The sequence below is a fragment of the Setaria italica genome, chromosome VIII (genome assembly GCF_000263155.2).
Source record: "Setaria italica strain Yugu1 chromosome VIII, Setaria_italica_v2.0, whole genome shotgun sequence".
Lineage (NCBI taxonomy): Eukaryota > Viridiplantae > Streptophyta > Magnoliopsida > Poales > Poaceae > Setaria > Setaria italica.
Window position 1 is genome coordinate 36,656,066 of NC_028457.1, and position 18,636 is coordinate 36,674,701.

Below are 18,636 nucleotides of genomic sequence, written 5' to 3' on the forward strand. Positions count from 1 at the left end.
TTTCTAGAATTTTTATGGATAGCTCACGCGACCTTGGAATTCGCCATGCACCTTTCCAATCATAAGTATATAAAAATATGCACCTTTTTTTTTTCGTCTTCTAGAAAGTATTCGGATCTGGAAAGGCTACCGTCTCCATCCTCTTGTTGAGAGGCTATACGGATAGCTACTAGCACATCTGAATGGCAGTTTTGGCTTTTCTGCGACAGCGACGGCCGTTGCAGACGGCTTGGGGCAGTCTGCATCTGCATCCCAACAGAACCGTTGGTTTTGGGCGGCGATGGAGACGGCCCCCCTCGATCAGTTCCTTCCGTTTCTGCCTCGCTATCGTCTCCCTCTCCAACGGGTTCGACAGCGATGGCTCCACTACACGATGCTGCCATCGTAGATTTGTTTATGCTAGTAGCATTTTTTGCATGTAGTCTTTGAAAATTGCTTGTTCTTATTCAAATTTTGCGTTTTGAATAGGTTGCACAGCATGATAGATTCAACTACAGTAGCGGGCTGACCTTTCACGATTTCCATACTTGACCCAACCTTAAGGTACTGCAGCAGCTTAAAGGAGAGCCCATTAGCAGCAATTTGCCACACTTGGCCCACTGGGCCAACAGGCACAGAACAAGCTAATGCACTGAAACCCAACTTTTCCCTCAAAAAAACAAAACAAAACAGAAAGAACATAATTTAGTTCTTACACAAGATACAACTTCACAATTTCACATTTACATCCATAAAACCAATAATCTTTATCCACAGTTCACAAGAAAACATCAGGCTCGGATGCAATGTCCGCGCAATCGTGCTATACAAATACATGACACTATGACTGCATAAGCTTCTGTACCCACTCTTGCCCAAAAAGAAACAGAAGCTTATGTACCCACTCTCGCTGTCTTCCAGGGTTTTCTGTGACAAGATATTTCCTACACTTGCAGCCAACATAAAAGGAACATGACACTAATGCAGAACACTAACACCATCTGCTCTGCTGTCAAGGTGTATTATTTGTTACATTGTCAGCTATTCACAGTTTTTCCAAAAAATTGCTGCCAAGATCAAATGACGCCCAATCCGACATTGCCATCTTTCAGCTCTAGATTCGTGTCACTAGTTCATGTCAGTTGTCACTTGTAACTCCTCCACTTTTTCCATCTCACTGGAAGGAAGACAACATGAAAGAAATGTGGTTCAACCGAAATTTCCCAAAAGGAGACAAAATAAGTTTGACCAAAATGTTTGAACTTCAAACACTATTGCACAACAGAAGGTACTGATGATTAATTGCCGGTGTACTTCCTCCTAGGAAAACAAAATAGTTGCAGTTCTCATAGGAGTAGCCCCAAAAAACTCAGTGACTTAGAATCACAAAATTGCTTATTACTTTGTGTCAGATTTGGCTATGTGATTTTTCAGTTTACTATGACAGTAATAAATGGTCAAGGTTGAGGAATAAGTTGTTTCTATGAGAGGTACTCACCTCATCAGTGAGGAGAACACTATCCAAAACGGCAAACCCTGCAGCAACGCCACCTTCGTTTGATGAAGAAACTTTGGTGCGCATTAAGTAACCACACTGGTTATTCAGGATGACCTTGTCTTTGTTCCTGAGATCGATCATCAAAATAAGAGTGTCAGAATTAGAATGTATCATTTGATTAACCAAAAGAAAAGACAACATGACACATTCACAGGGCACAAATGTTTGAAACTCTCAATGGTTTAATTACCGCAAGTAGGCTCCATATATCCCTAGCTCAGAGATTGTAAGGTCCTCAAAGCAATCACCACCCCTAACTAAAGGAGTAAGAGAAGCGTTTGGAAAAATCCTCTGCATCAGGATGTATGCTGCAAGTGACTCCCCCTGTTCCTTCTGGAGTTTTATCAGCGTGTCTCGCACATCATGACCATATATGTTGTTTCCTGAAAGAAACAATCGGGAATTCAGGATCCTAAGGAGATTTACGCCAGCATGGTGATTCAAGTGTAAAGAAAAGATACCTCCGCCTTCTCGCTGAGGCTTCAAGACAAACAGGTCAGGTTTCTCTATTGCTGATTTCACAATCTCTTCATTATCCAAGCTCCACAAACCTGCAAAACTTTTACGTAGTTTGGCAATGTCCTCCTTGCTGTCGAGAAACCTATAGATGGGTCAGAGAAAGGTTTAGATTCTGCTAATGCCCTAATTCAGATCAAGAACAATGAAATTCCAGTCAATTAATGCATTTGAAGTATAGTCCAGACTCTGAGTACTATTAAGCTAAAACGTCCGGTCATCTAAGAGTGTTCTGATTGTTCATTGATCTATAATGTTGCAATTTGTTTTCTCAAAAAGCTATTGTAGTTGTGCTCAACAGAATATAGAAATAAAAACTATTGTAATCGTGCATCAGCAGAATGCCAAAATACAAATACCAGCTAATCACCCATTTGTACTGAGAAAACTAAATCACCTTTCAAGAACGTTTGGCTTTGCTAGTTCTTGCTGGATCTTTTTTGTTCCTACTAAATGGTAAGATATTGAAGGGCACTTTACTGCAGAAGATTGTTCCATCAGAAGCCTCGCTTTCCACTCCTGGAATATGACAGGATTATGTCAAGCTGGAACAGCAGTGCACTGTCATAACAAAACCAACTAGTATGTATCCTCAACCCATGCAGCAAAATCATTTGAGTAAGAATAGCTTTACAACAGAGACTGAACTCATGCACAAAAGAAGTCGATTTTTTCATTAAGGGAAATTAAGTTAAGCAGCACTGGACCAAAACATACGGTTTTTTTGAACAATTACAGGACAAAAATGCTCACTCAAAATTCAGAATTCACTTCTATAGAAAAGGATTTGAATTAATAAATGTTATATTGCATACCGCTTCCGAAGGGTAATCAGTTGGTGCATACCCGGCTCTGAAATACACAACAGCAACTGTCCGACCATCTCTGCAATTCATAAATTTACATTCTAAGTACTAATAACAATAATAAGCCTTTCTTCATGTCTGTATAAGATACTTACATCACAAGTGTTCCATCTGTAAGCACCTGTCCTTCAGCCTCTACTTGTGCCAACGTTTTCCTTACAGTTGTCACACCATATGTGATAGCTAGTTAAGGAAAGCCCCTTTCCATTCTGTCAGATACTATTATTACCAGATAAAAAATAAAAACGAAACCCATTAATGGTTACCTGAAGTTACATCAGGCCGTCAATATGTTGAAAGAATAATAGATTGTACAATCAAGAAATCAACATTTTATTAATTTGTCGTGGACACAAGCCACCAAACCACAGACAGGGAAAGAGCATGTCCTGAATATAATCTCGAGGCAGCAGCAACTAAATTAAGTTTTTTTAACCCAGAAGACTGACAACAGGAGTGAAAAGAAAGTGAACATAAAAAGGATATGATTCCTTCAAATGATTGGCAAGCCAATATTGGTCGTACATATTTCTTTCTTCAGGTTGAACAACCATCAGAACAACAGCACTGATGACCAAGAGAAGAAATAAAACAATGTTAATTGATGCTTGCATTTTCTAGAGAATCTGAATAATATAACTCATGAAGAAAGTGTCAACCTGTCATTGTTATACTCAGCCCATGCTTTGCCCAACGCTTCAGCAAATTGAGTGGCAGCCCAATTCCGTGGTATCCTTTTAGAATCTAGGCCTAAAACTTTTCCATACTGATTGAGTAAGGTCCTGTAGTTATCAAAATAATATAACTTATCAGATTAAAACAAGGAAATCTTGTCATTATTAGAAAATAATAAAATAAGAATATGTTGCTGCCTAATTTCATTTTCGCTCTCATCGGACATGAAACATTAAGTCATCAAGTATGACACTTGACTCTTTAAAGTGGCACATCATTGAAGCTAAGGTTTTTGAAACTCTGAAATGAACAAACACTGTTTATACTTGTATAAGCATAAGCTGAGGCTTTCAAAATCTGGAATTTGAATGTAGCTAAGTTTATGTAAACACCTATGTTAAGCATGTCGGATGACTAAGACAAGGTATTTGTCCCAAGCTCAGGAGAGAACCTATATGGTCAGAATGTTTTCCATCTACAATTGGATATTGAACATACCTCATCATATCTGTTATAGATTAAAGAGATTATCAGAAAATAAAACCTCATAGGTGCAAAGGGCAGGATAACTCTACCAAGAGAGAGCAATATTGCACAGTAACCTGACCTGTGAAGTTCACTGACAAGGGAGCCAAGGCCAGGAAAAGACGACGAAATAGTGTTGAGCTCTATTTGAAGCAGTGAATTGGTTTCAGAATCCAGCATATAATCAGATCGGTGCAGTCCTAAGCGGATAGCCTAAAAACACATTAAGCACATGTCAGTAGCTATTCAATGACGGGAACAGATTGAAAGATGTGGTTCCGAAACTTGGGATTCTGAAAATGACGGGAACAGATTGCTCTTACCTCTTTCTTATTTATTGCCATCATCTTCTCATGAATTTCTAGCAGCCTTGCAGTGAATTCATCAACCTGCTTTGTCCTGAAATTAGAAAAGCGATATGTTGCTGTTAATCTGAAACACTATATAGCTAGGCGGATGAAAAATAGTCTGGCTATTCAATGACCTGAATAACAGAGAATTGCATCCTTTTAAGAATGGAAGGCAACAGCCTTGGAATAAAAAGAAACCAGCTGCTTCGTGCAAGCTGAAAACAAAGATATACATGGATGCCGAAATAACTCAGTATATAATTCAAAACTTGCCTAGACAACGCAGCTTGCAAAAACTCCCCATCCAAGCTGACACGATCGACGAGCTCATTGAAGATAGGGGCCAGCTCGCACGCCTGCTTCCAGAAGGACGTCGGGAAGCGCGATGGAAGCAGCGAGAACGGGGCATGAACCAGGCCGACGCCAGGTACTGTTCCTGATCTCTGCAAGTGGCAAAAAAAAAAAAAGCATTGACGGATTGACCAGCTAATTCGGAATGATAAAAATTTGCAGCTAACGGTGACACGTTTCGTACTCTCGCTCCCATGGGTAAGACCAAAATCTGCCACGCGTTGAACAGTTTATGTCAATTTATATTTAGGGGGTGTTTGGGAAACACCTGTTAAAGTTTAACACCTGTCACATCGGATGTTTGGATGCTAATTAGGAGTACTAAACATAAGCTAATTACAAAACTAATTGCACAGATGGAGTATAATTCGCGAGACGAATCTATTAAGCCTAATTAGTCCATGATTTGACAATGTGGTGCTACAGTAACCATTTGCTAATGATGGATTAATTAGGCTTAATAGATTCGTCTCGCGAATTAGCACAAGGTCTGCAATTAGTTTTATAATTAGCTCATGTTTAGTCCTCCTAATTAGCATCCGAACATCCGATGTGACACTGTTAAAGTTTAGCACCTCGTATCCAAACAGCCCCTTAACTTTAGCAAGTACAAGCTCAATCGGTAAAGTGCAAACTAGCAAGCTGGGAGTCTATAACTATAATTCTTCGATTCCTACGCCAAGGAGCAAATGAAGGAACTGTGGCAGATTCAAAATGTGCAACTAAACTAGAGGAGAATTATCCGAGAACCGGAGGGAAAATATTCGGAACTGGCGCGTCGGGCCTAAAGATCCGAACTTTCTCCGCACAACGAAGCACCAAGATGGCGTCACATTTCGGAGAGCACCCGCAAAGAGCCAAAGAGCAACCTTTCGAGCGGGGAAGCAAATTCGTACCGGGTCGGCGCGGTCCCCGACGACGAGCCCGTGCAAGGCGCACCAGACGGCGGCGTCCTCCACCATCTCGGCCAGCAGCACCGCCTGCTGCTGCCCCGGCCCGGCCGCCGCCCCGGGTTCCGCCTCCGCCGGCTCCACGCCCGGGGCCGCCTCGGCGCTCATCGCGGCTGTCACCACCCGGCGCCCCGGCGGAGCGAACGACGCCGCGGCCGCGGGGAGCCGGGCCGGTACGGGGAGGCGGGGGCGGACGCGGGTCTGGATGTGGTGGTGGTGCGAGACGCAGGAGGACATGGCGGGGGTGTCTGGTGCGGGGGTGGAGATCGAAGGGGAAGTCTCGGTGGGCGCGATGGATCCGTCGGGTCGGGACGCCGGGTTCCTTCTTGGATTGGGAAGGATGGAAACGGTGGAATAGATTCCTCGGATGTGGCGGGGTCAGAGTTGAGTATCTAGCGTCTCGGCCTCTCGCTCTCGGGGCGCAGAGGCGTCCAGGTGCTTCCTCCGGAGTCCACTCTTCCGTCACCATGGACCTCACGGCTGACCCCGACCTACCCTCTGTTTTTTTCGCTGTGACGACGATGTTTCCTTCATTTTTGTGCAGACACGTTTCTTGGGGACGTTTATCCACTGGAATCTCGTTAGTGATTAGTTAGTTGCTTTAGTTCCAACCAAAGTTAGATTAATGTAAGTTGCTCGTGTTCGAATGGTTTAAGATGGCATGTATTAACGAGATCTTGTTTGGTTAGGTACTTGGATGTTTGCTTTTAAGAAAGCTTTTCTTTGCAAGTAAACAGAACATAAGGTAACATCAGAAAATTCTAAAGAGTGTTCATTGCACTGGAGCCGCTCCTTCCTATTTGGGATGTTCGCTTCAGCTTATAAGCTGACTGAAAAACTGAAACGGCTGATTTGTTGTGAGAGAAAAACACTATTTGGTGGCTGATAAGCCGGCTGAATAAGCTGAAGCGAACATTACTAAATTATTCCTCGAATCGTCCCAGCTCGAGGGCAACGTCGTTCACCACATGGGGGAGCTGCATGCGGTGGGCCCCGTTAGACTCCAAGCCAGTCTATTTCCAACCCTTAACGTTACTCGAGAACCAACTGTAAAAGGAATCGCAGCAACCTAGTTAGGTGGTGGATAGGCATGAAAAAAAGAAAAAAGCTTTCAAAAAAAATAAAAAATAAATAAAAAGGTTATTAAACTAAAATAGGGATGATAAATTCACTGGTTTAGTTAGTTAAGAGGTTGATTTGCACCAAATGAAACACAAAGAATGAATGTCACACTTTTGGAGAGATCCATAAAATATTATTCTTATGTATACCCGTCACAAACTTTTTCGAATTGATGGTGACCACCTTTTCCTTCTCAGTTTTATGTCAGCCACATCTCTGATTGAGATGGCCGTAACTGGGCCTCGATTCGTCAGAATTTATTGTGGGCCGTAATACCTGGGCCTGGGACGGCTCCGTATCAGATTCTCCCTCCGGGCCGGGTCCATAAAGCAAATGCAAGCCTCGACCCACGTCACGACGTCTCGAACTCGACCCACGTTGCTACGCTCGCTAGGTCTAGTCTTCGCGGCGCGATGGGCTCCGACTCCGGCGCCGTCCTCGCCGGCGGCGGCGGCGGCGGCGGCGGCGACAGGCTGAGCGGGTTCGGAGACGCCGTGCTGGTCCACGTGCTCTCGTTCCTGCCGGCTGACGAGGCGGTGCGGGCCGCCGCGCTCTCGCGGCGGTGGCGCGACGTGTTCGCGCACGTGCACACGCCATCGAGGAGCCGGAGCCGCCCATCCCGGACTACGACGGCGACTACAGCCCCGGGTACGGCGGGCCCATCAACCGCAACCCCGGCGTCCCGACCCCGCCCGTCGTGAACACGGTCAGCGCCGCCCTCTTCTGCCGCCTCCGCTCCGGCGGTGGCCCCGCCGCGGCCGTGCCGCTCCGCGTCAGGTTCCAGGCGTTCAGCGGCCTCAACGCCGGGCTGGTGGACATGTGGCTCTGCTGCGCCATGCGGCAGGCTGGCGATGAGCTCCACGTCGACCTGCACCTCCGCGGCGAGGTCGTCTGCCGCCGCGGCTACTCGCTTCGCCGCAGCGTCTCCGCCGCCCACGCCGACAAGGAGGACGGCGGCCAGGAAGAGCCCGCGTCAGATGGAGGGGAATACGACTACTACAATAAATTCGGAAGCTACGGCGGAGACAAGGAGTCGGACAGTGACGCCGACGGAGAAGACGATGACGACCCCGCGTTACCGGAGAGCGAGCCGGCCGACGACAGCGACGAGGAGGAGCCCCCTCCGCCGTACAAGAACGAGTACGTCACGCCGTGGAGCCTCTTCTCCTGCGCCGCGCTGCGCACCCTCCGCATTGGGCCCTGCCGGCGGCCATCTCCCTGCCGTCGCTGGACACGCTGCACCTGACCCGTGTCACCGGCCGGAAGAGCGCCGTGCAGCGGCTGGTCTCCGCCTGCCCGCGCCTCGCGGACCTGACCCTAGAGTCTTTCGAGAAGCTGACCAAGCTCGCCATCCTTGGCACGCGCCTCCGCAGGCTGGCCCTGCGGTGCTGCCACGACCTGGCCGCCGTCGCCGCCGACTCGTCGGAGCTCCGGGCCTTCGAGTACCGCGGCGCCGTCCCCGCGCCCTCGTTCCTCGCCCTGCGCGGCGGCGCGCGCAAGATTTCGTCGTGCGCGCTCGACTTCTGCGGCGCCGAGGCCACGGACCCGCCGAAGCTCGCCAGGCTCGGGGACTTCCTCCGGCTGTTCGTCGGCGTGAAGCGCCTGCAACTCACGTCCGCGCGCCTCGGCGGCGCCGGCGGCGCGCTGGCGTTCCCGGCGTTCCCGAAGCTCCACCACCTCGGGCTGACGGGGATGCTGCCGGAGGACGACACCGCCGCCGTCGCCACGGTGACCAGGGTCCTGAAGCGGACGCCGAGCATGGAGACGCTGACGCTGTTCTTCCTGCCGGAGCCCGAGGACCTAGAGGACAGTGATTACTACTACATCGACGAGGAGGAGCTCTTGGATGGGCACAAGCTCAAGTACGACCGGCACGCGCCGCTCGCCGTGCCGGAGGTCGAGATCCTCTGCCTGAGGGAGAGGACGAAGGAGATCAGCTTCGTGCACTACGAGGGGAACTTGGCGCAGAGGACGCTCGCCAAGTTCTTGCTCCGCAACGCCCCGGTCGTCGACGAGGTGTGCGGCGAGTTTGCGCAGGGGCCGCTACGGATCCAGACCAGACTGATGGAGGAGATCAAGGGGTGGGTGGTGAACAAGTCTGCCAACACGATGTTCTTCTAGTGAGATCGTGCCATCGTCAAAAACAAAAAAATTGCTTTCCAATTTGCTGCAAAATTTGATTTTGGTTGATTTTTGTTTGCAATTTTGAGACGATATGGATGTTTCACGTTATCAAATTTGAATATGTTTTGGCACGAGATGCCTTTTGTGATTCATAAACATAGCTTTCACCATCAAAACATCCAGTACGACTCAATTGTACCAGTACTGTGCTTAAAAGTTTAGGATTGAGGACGCCAAAATTTTTGAATGAATTTAACTATTGAATAAAATTTGTATCATGTCGTTCTACATTTTTTTAGAAATTCTGCAAAAAAGGGCAAATCAATGGTTGTTCCGAAAGGATTTTAAGTGATGTTTCTTGAACCGACAATACTCATGCGACGTAGAAATCAGCATGAGCACTGTCGGTTCCAAAACCACTTCCTGCAGGTTCTTGGCTAGAACCTCCAATATTATTACTATAAATCCTAACTAAGAACTGCCAATGATAATTCTATTATCAGAGATAATTCCTGATATGAAACGCTGGTGATGTCTTTTCACTGGAAAAAGACAGCCAAATCACAGAGCATTGCAACCTAAAGTCACCAAAGGAACTGGACTTGTTTGCTACCTAGGGAAATCCTACTCACTGATAAAAAATCAAGCAAGAAAATGGTTCTTGCAGGGCAGTGGGCGTGGGACTGTAAATATAATCCTCTTTCGTTCGATAGGAAAAAAGTAGAAAAAACAAAGCAAACTGTAATGCACCGATGATACAAATCACACTGTATCCTGATGATACACAATGAAGCAACAGTCTGTTCAAACAATTAGAACCTTGTGTTCAGTATTGATTCATCTCATTTACATGCCAAAAATCAGGACATCATTAACAACAGAGATAAGCACCAATACTCTTCTAGTGATACAAATAACTAAAACTAATTAAGAAACTTCAGAAGCTCCGCGCTCATTGACAGCTTGAAACAAAAGCAAAGGATAGGAAACTGAATATATAAGACTAAGATAGCGATATCGGATCAAAGCATTGAAGGTCACCATAACCTAAAATAGGAAATGTGCACTGAAGCTTGATCACCATACCAACGTCAATTTTCCTACTTAGAAATTTGATGTACGAGATGAGCCAATAAGCTAAGTCTTGGTGGAAGTCCCCTATCACAAGGCATTAGTAATTTTATACTTAATAACTGATTCCATAAATGTAGAGTTTTTGTTCCTTCTCCCTTCTTACTTGGATAGAATGACTTGTATTTGCGATATGAGGAAGTACAAGACAATATTAGCTTGATTATAGGAGTTACTTATACAAGAGGAAAAAAAATCAATCAATGCGATTTGGATATCTAGTTCATGGTTTTCTGCAAGACTGCAACATGTATGAGTTATACATGCTCTGGAAAAGCTTCGAACTTGTTGAAGTTTTCATTCTTCATTGACAGCCAAAAATGGTCAATTCTCACTTTTGACGTTTCCTAGAGTAGGACTCTCTAAAGGCTGTTGTACTTGGCGAGTTCTTCCTTTTGCATGAACTACGGATCCACCTTCCAAGCATGTGGTTCATGTGCTCGCGCATCTTATGGTTCCCGTCGTCAATAGAAATTTCCTCAAGGACGACGGCATTCTCCGCGAAGAACTTGGCAAGCTGAACTCCGAAGCAGTTTGGCTCTTCCATCCAAAGTTGCAAGCTCACTGTTCTCAAGTAACTCCGCAAGCATTCGAATGAGTGGTGATTTCGGAGTCGTTTAAAACTTCTTCGGAATCCAACCGTCGTGTGATTCGCTCCGACCGGTCGATCGGACTCGAAGTCTCGAATCGCCCCGGCTGCCTTTCCACGCTGACTCCTCCGACTCTGAGTCGGACTTGGTGTCGAGCACCATCAACTCGAGCTCGGAGCAAGTCCCTATAAACGCCATGGCTCCTCCACCGATTCATCCAGCCATCCTTCGCGGCGTCGCAGTGCAGAGCAACTTCCCCGTCGATCCAGACCCGATCCACCATCCATGGTGATCATGAGCGCCTTCCCGCTTCCGCCGCCGCTGCAGCCGCCTCACACGTACCGAGTCGTCAACCGCCACGCCATGGCGCCACCACCACAAGTGCCCGGCCTCCAGGTCCGGCCGGTGACGGCGGCGAACTACGAGGCGGAGCTGGACGGCATCGGCTTCCTCCTCGCGAGGTACCCCTACGTCGCCATCGACACGGAGTACCCGGGCACCGTCCACCGCCCGCCGCCGCCGTGGAGGGCCGGGCGCGAGCTCTCCCCGCCAGATCGCTACGAGCTCCTCAAGGCCAACGTGGACGAGCTCCCCGTCGTTCAGCTCGGCATCACGCTCTGCGACGAATACGGCAACCTCCCCACCCTCGTCGACGGGAGCGGCCGCCCGCACGAGGTCGTGTGGGAGGTGACCTTCTCGGACTTCGACGCCCGCCGCGACCGCCACGCGCCGGAGTCCGTCGCGTTCCTGCGGTCGCAGGGCCTCGATTTCGACCAGGCCATCGCGCGGGGGGTGAGCTCCGCGGCGTTCGCGGCCAAGCTCGCCGCCGTCCTGCCGCGGGCCGGGCTCGAGCTGACGTGGGCGGCGTTCGGCGGCGCGCACGACTTCGCGTACGTGGTGAAGATGCTCTCCGGCGGGCGGCCGCTGCCGGGGACATGGCACGAGTTCGCGGCGCTGGCGAGGGACCTCCTCGTCGGGCGGGTGTTCGACGCCAAGTACATGGCGGAGCACTGCGAGCGGGCGGACCTGTGCGGCGGGCTGAGGCGGGTGGCCGAGAGCCTCCGCGTGCAGCAGCACGACTTGCCGGAGCGGCCGGCGTGGCTGGCTGGCAGGAAGAGCTACATCGCCAGCCGCATCTTCACGGCGATGAGGAGGCGCATCATGTACCGTGACGGCGGCGCTCTCTATGAAAGCCTCATCGATGGCCTGCACATCTGATGGCACTAGTTGTTTTTTTTTATACTTTGGATGCATGAAGTTTATTTGTTGGGTATTTGTTTCGACATAAAGCAATGATGCAGGGTCTAAATTTGTAGTGTGACATTTTGATTTTTGACTATTGGTATGTACAGGTGGATTCGATCTTAAATAGAACTCATTTTAGCTATGCTCATGTTTTTGGTAAAAAAATGTTAGCTATAAATGGTGTTCTATCTTTTTTTTTCGGAGTATTATTGGACATGAATTTGATGAGATAATTCAACGAGTGCCTGTTCTTGTGCGGATGTCCGCCCCACACGGCCTCTCGCCGGCCGCGTTGCCTACGAAGATCCTCAGCGCGGGGAGCCTATCATGAACCGCGTGCGGTGAGAGCTTTTACCCAAAACCATGTTTCTGATTACTGAAGATTGCAGTCACTGTTTCCAGGGAAAATGCAGGAACGAAATTCAGCTTCTTTCTTAGGTTCTGCGCTCACTGTTTGACGACACCGAAGGATTTACAGAGTCCTATCAGTGCCCTCCAGTCGTCTTTGTGATCGGAGCCAGCCATGAACAGCATCCATTAAGTACTTTTACGGGAGAACTAGCAAGGCAAATCTGATCAAATCTTGCACAAAGCCATCCCTTTTCACCTGGCTGCATCGCTTCAATATTTATACTCTGATCCCTAAAGTGAAGCCGCACCAATTCAGCATCCACTTCAGCCTCTTACGTGGTTAGCGTGTCCTCATGATATTAGCCCTGTTTGCATGAAAGTTAATTCGAGATTTTCTGACCATAGTATTTGAATGCACGCTGTTGTTGCAGCATCTGTGTTTATAGTCATGGTAATGTTGTCCATCACAAAGCTCGCTCTGTCATGCAGCAAGCAGGCACCCACAGAGAGAATGTGCATGAGTGATGTAGCTGCTGAGATGCGGCGGATAAGGGACTGCCATGTTAAAACAAGGCAAAGAGAGGAAGCTCCATGCAGTGACATGCGTTAGGCTAGGCGATGGCGGGTTCCTGGCAAAATATAGAAAGCCACAATTAAGTATATATGCTCCTTGCCGTTTTAGCTTCTCAAGGATTTAAAATTTTATATTATTGGGTTTGTGTCTGTGATAGTATGGAAATGCAGGGAAAATATTGTGTCACTGAAGCTACTTTTATGTAAATCGGTCTTTATTTGAGGACAAATATTATTCACTGTACTGCAGTGCCCATTGAAAATGAGGCTTTGATTCCACCATTTCACCTTAGTACTCGCTGCGATTCCATTCCTCATCAGGTCTGACTTTTTTGCCTGCTTAATGTAACATGCAAGATAATGTTAAGAAGTAGAGGGGAAGGGAGTTTAGAGTCAAACATGTTGTTTCCAATAATCTGCATGTCCATAAAATTGAAGGCTGAGCAAAGATTCTGCTCACCTGAAGAAACTGCGGAGTACCTTACTACTAGAAGTCCATAAAATCTATCAAAGAGTTCCAGACGCCGCTGTGACCTGAGATTCTGACCCTATCATGAATCACATGATGTAAGAACTTGTACTGGGAAGATGCAAAACCAAAACCATGTTTCTGATTACTGAATATTGCGGTCACTATTTCTGGGGAAAAATGCAGAACGAAATCCAGCTTCTTTCTCAGGTCTGAACTCACTGCTTCCTTCAAGATTAAATATACTCTGATCCCTGAAGTGTAGCAGCACCAATTCAGCTACAATTTTAGCCTCTTATGTGGTAAGCATGTTCTCATGATCTTAACCCTGTTTGCATGAAAATAATTCGAGATTATCTGACCAGAGTATTTGAATACACCCTGTTGTTGCAGCATCTATATTTATAGTGAATCAGTCAAGAACATGGTAAAAGACTATGAGCAAAGGAAACCAGTTGACACAATCAACTGGTCAAAGCTTTCATGGGGGAAGAAAATTATGAAAACTATTCAACTTGCAATGTGACATGGTCAAAACTCAAAAGGAAGGTCCAAAAGAAGAGCTGCCATGATTCTACAGAATTCAACATGCTATCATAATATTATAAAAAAAACATGTTATCACGAGAATAATTATACATGACAACATCTTATCCCAAAGATAATTATACCACAATATATCACTAAAAATAAAATAGATAGATGCTTTGTTGTACGGAGGTGGTGTCCTGTTAGTGTCAGGCGTAGCCACCGATTGCTCCGCGGTGGGATTGCACTCGATGTAGCTAGGTGGCATGGATGATCTATAGCTACACAAGGAGAAGGAGCCCAGGACATGTATCCATTACACTAATGCTTTCACAACCGGGCAGCTTCCTCAGAAAAAGAGAACAAAGGAGATTGACAATTGGCAGGCAATGATATCTCGCAGATCGATGAACCCCATACAGTCGTAATGACTCAGGGTACCTCCACAACCATCATGGTTTCCACTGTCATCGCGGTAGCAATGTATCTCATGGAACAAGCCTTCAAGATTTAGGGGAGCTTACTGCGCCAAACTCTTGAAGGGTTATTCCACGAAATACACCACCGCAATGATGGCAATGAAAGCTATGAAGGCGGCAGCAATAACCTGCATCATCAAAGCTATTTTGAGATCCATCGATCTGTCAGGAAGACCATTGCCTCGCATCAACAATTTGTTCTCTTGTCTGAGGAATCTTCCTTACTCTGAGAGCATTAGGCTCTTGGGTACCTGCCATGAGCTCCTTCTCCTTGCATGCTACTACTCTGATACAATTATATCTCCTTGGGATTGCTCTTTCTTCTAGGATCCAGGCACTTCCATTTTGAGCTAATGCTCCAGTTTTTGAGAAGTAGGTCTGTACCAATGTCACGGCAGCATATATCATTGGATAATCAAACCAGGTCAAAGTGGGGGAGATACAAACAGACATAAAATCAAATAGGTACACGTTCTCTGTTGTACGGAGGTGAATTCTGGACGAAGTTAAGCACAACTTCCCATTGCTCCTTAGTAGAGTTGCACACGATATAGCTCGTTGGCATGTCTGAGTTGTAGCTATGCTCAAGGATGAGGAGCCGATGGCAAGTATCCAAGAGTGCGTCTACAATTCAGACACACCACCGAGTTATATCGTGTGCAACTGTGCCGCCGAGTAATGGATACTTGTGTCTCACTTTAGTTGGGTTCTGTCTCCACACCAACAGAACATGCATCTATTTTATTTTCAATCATGCTTTTTATATTCCTACCTCCACTTTGTTCAGTTCTACACAACGAGGAGTTCATCATGGCCGTAACTCATGTGCACATCTTCTCATGGAAAGTTGACATGGATTGATCATCCATTATTGTAGGTCACTTAGTCAAGGCGCCTAATTGAGTAGGGATGGCATGGATCCAAACCGGGACAAAGTGTTGAAAGATACAAATGGATTGAAAATCAAATGTGTACATTCTGCTGTGTATATAGGTGCAGAGTCTAATCGAAGTTGGGCATAACCACGAATTGCTCCTTGATAGAGTTGCACACGATAAAGCTAGGTGGCATGTCTGAGTTGTAGCTACACTCAATGAGGAGCCCTTGGCTGGTATCAAAGAGTGGCTACAATTCAGACACGCCACCGAGATATATCGTGTGAAACTGTACCGTTGAGTAATAGTGGTTATGTCCTAATCTATTCTCTGGTTCTGTGCCAACGGAGCATCCAACTGTTCCCACTTCCATTCTAGCTCACCTTAATCATTTTTTATTAACTTTGACTAACTAAAATTAAAAAAATAGTTAATCAAGTTGAACTACATATGAGTTCAGGCTCCATGTATTCACTGCGAGCGAGCCAAGGCCCCATTTTCTTTACGAGTAGGTCCGCACCAATGTCATGCCAGTGACGCTACATTATTTGAGAACCAAACCATGTCGAAGTGCAAAGATATAAATGGATTGAAAATCAAATATGTAGATATTCTATTGTACAGATGTGGAGCTGAGTCGAAGTAATGCACAACTATCCGTGCTCCGTGGTAGAGTCGCACACGATATAGATCGGTGACATGTCTGAGTTGTAGCTATACTCTGTTAGGAGTCCATGGCAGTGGCAGGTATCCAATAGTGAATGATACAATTCAGACACGCCACCGAGCTATATCGAGTGCAACTGTGCCACTGAGTAATGGATGGTTGTGTCTCACTCTAGTTCGACAATCTCTCCACACCAACGGAACATCCATTTATTTTTTTTCAATCCTGCTTTTATCTTCCCATGTCCACTTGGTGCAGTTCTATAATAATTAGTTCATGGCTGCAACACAGGTGCACATCTTCTCATGAAAAGTTGACAATGGATTGATCCATTGTAGCTTAACTTAATTATCCTTTTTTAAGTTTTAATAACTCAAAATTAAAAAGTTAGCTAATTAAGTTGAACTACAAATGAATCCACGCTCCATGCTGGTCATCCTCCCTAACCAGTTCTATAGAAGAAATGCAAGGCTCATGGAAAGGATAACGTTATAAGTGATTTTGCATAGTACCTGAAAAGAGTTGTATTCTGTCTACTACATGCAACATCTGATATGTGATATGGTCGAAGTGAATCATGTTTTATATGCAGATCACATAGTTGCGTCGGATGTGGATACGAAGATATGGAAAATCATCCTTGCATGGTTTCAGTTGCACAAAGGGGAAGTATAGTACACTGTACAATATTGTTTGTAATCAATCCAAGGGTGCTTGCATTACATAAATTGTAAATATCAATCATGAGGAACTATAAATGCTAAAGAACAGATTTATAACTTTTGAGGATATTTATTTCTTACTAGAAGAAATTCCAAATAACCATCATGACAATATTAATTAGTTCTTAGGGAACTAAACTCACATATGTCCCCCGTTTATTTTACGTAACATGAAGATGAACTACAAATAAAATAATTGAAATATCTCTTATCTCAAGATTACTAATCATCTTTTCCTTAAAAAAATATGAAAAAACAAAAAGATTTTCCTTAAAAACATGTGAAAAACAAAAGATCAGATACTTTGCTCATAGTGCAGAATAATATCAACTTGAGTTTACGCATAAGGAAATTTGAATTCAAATTTCAATTATGGATAACTTACCCCGTGTGGTGTGGTGCTTATTAAGAGCAACTCCATAATACTCCCTTACCTGTAGACACCTCAAAGTAGAGGGGAAAGTGCTTCCCAAGATAATTGGAAGCTTGTGAGTGCAATGCAACCATAACAAGTGAAAACACTTGACCTCATGCTTATTTAAATGGAAGATTCTTTGACATGAGAAACCAAGAATACCATAATCCAAAATTAGTGATGATGATTTCAACGTATTCAAGATGCAAAACGTACAAATAAGCACTAAAGGAGAAGTTTTGATATTGCTTACCCATAACTTTTCATGTCAATTCCTGAGGAAGAGCTTGCCATCAACCACTACCTACTAGCCAGCCGTCCCTTTCCACCTTCTACCCAACACTAGCCTTTTTATCTCCTCAAGCTATCTAGCCATTGCTGAGTGGAGAAATGTCAGATGTAACACCACATTAGAGTCCACCTCAAGCAATGACATCTTGGGATTCTAAATTAGCAACCACTCCATATCCCCTCTCATGGCAAGGTCCACTTTCTAGTCGATGTCGTTCCCGAGCACATTCTCTCCCATCATCAACATCCTCACCACCAATGTATGCACCACCACCAGTGAGCGCCACACCTAGCCATAAACAATAGGATAATTAGTAGACCCGACAACACCCGACAACAATTTTGAGCCTTATTGCCACCTCAAGTCTAAAATCCTTGAATACACATCCATATATGTCCACTATAGAGAGGAGAAATGCTAAATCTAGATCTATCTCGAGTGATGATGGATTAGGCCTCTCAATTAGCAATTACTAACTTTGCACCGATGATAGTATTAAGGCAAGGGCCAAAATTTAACAGCATTCATCCTCGGGCAACCTTATCCGGATATAGGGTGCCTCCCTACCTTTGCTCGCATGTGCCGCTATTGTTGATGGGTGCGAAATAAACCTATGGAAAAAGGAGAATATTGCCAGATCTGGCTACATCAACATTGACACTTTGGCAAGGGCCACCTTCTCCTTGGTATTGCTCCTCGCTGTCATCCTCCTCACATCCCTTGTATCCATCGTCTCCTGCAAGCCCCAGATCTAGACATATGAAGTAAGGAGTTTTAGATCTAACTAGAATTGATGGCCTTTTTGCCAAATCAAAAGCATACATCTTTGTGTGCACCATAGGATCTAGCCATGGTAGATAGAAGGATACCCAAATATGGCACTGCCTCTTGCAACCCTAGATCGTGAAGTAAGTAGTTGATCTAGCCAGAATTGCTTTTGCCAAATCAAAAGCATACCTCTTTGTGCGCGTCATGGTAGGGAGAAGGACAACCAAATATGGTGCCGCCTCCTATAAGCACCAGATTTAGACATGTGAAGTAAAGAGTTTTAGATCTAGCTAGAATCGCTGGCCTTTTTGCAAGCGTACCTCTTTGTGTGTGCCATGGGATCTTACCATGGTAGAGAGAAGGACAACTAAATATGGTGTTGCCTCGTACATGCAAGCCCTAGATCTAGACATGTGAAGTAAGGAGTTTTAGATCTAGCCAAAATTGTTGGCATTTTTGCCGAATCAAAAGCGTACCTCTTTGTGTGCGCCATGGATCTAGCCATGGTAGAGAGA

The 18,636-nt window shown here is 45.7% G+C and overlaps 2 protein-coding genes across 2 annotated transcripts; one reads left to right on the forward strand and one right to left on the reverse strand.

Annotated features, from left to right (window-relative positions):
• Positions 1-671: 671 nt before the first annotated feature.
• LOC101778090 (glutathione synthetase, chloroplastic) lies at positions 672-6,191 on the reverse strand. The gene is made up of 13 exons (XM_012847973.3): positions 5,717-6,191; positions 4,743-4,912; positions 4,443-4,518; positions 4,202-4,332; positions 3,579-3,701; positions 3,406-3,486; positions 3,015-3,095; positions 2,869-2,938; positions 2,451-2,572; positions 1,999-2,138; positions 1,728-1,920; positions 1,478-1,604; positions 672-1,156 (listed from the first exon to the last, which is right to left on the reverse strand). Exons 1-13 carry the CDS (start codon positions 6,005-6,007, stop codon positions 1,154-1,156), a joined length of 1,608 nt encoding a protein of 535 aa, XP_012703427.1. The 5' UTR covers positions 6,008-6,191; the 3' UTR covers positions 672-1,153.
• Positions 6,192-11,022: 4,831 nt separating this feature from the next.
• LOC101774576 (probable CCR4-associated factor 1 homolog 9) lies at positions 11,023-11,955 on the forward strand. The gene has a single exon (XM_004980760.1). It carries the CDS (start codon positions 11,023-11,025, stop codon positions 11,953-11,955), a length of 933 nt encoding a protein of 310 aa, XP_004980817.1.
• The last annotated feature ends 6,681 nt before the right edge of the window (positions 11,956-18,636 follow it).

What these genes read in the sequence shown, in the direction of transcription:
- LOC101774576 (XM_004980760.1), top strand. Translation starts at nt 11,023, where the DNA reads ATGGTGATCATGAGCGCCTTCCCGCTTCCGCCGCCGCTGCAGCCGCCT.
- LOC101778090 (XM_012847973.3), bottom strand. Translation starts at nt 6,007, where the DNA reads ATGTCCTCCTGCGTCTCGCACCACCACCACATCCAGACCCGCGTCCGC. An exon ending in ACAGATGGAACACTTGTGAT is followed by an intron (nt 2,939 to 3,014) that starts GTAAGTATCTTA and finishes TATGAATTGCAG; the next exon opens with AGATGGTCGGACAGTTGCTG. An exon ending in ATATATGGAGCCTACTTGCG is followed by an intron (nt 1,605 to 1,727) that starts GTAATTAAACCA and finishes GATCGATCTCAG; the next exon opens with GAACAAAGACAAGGTCATCC.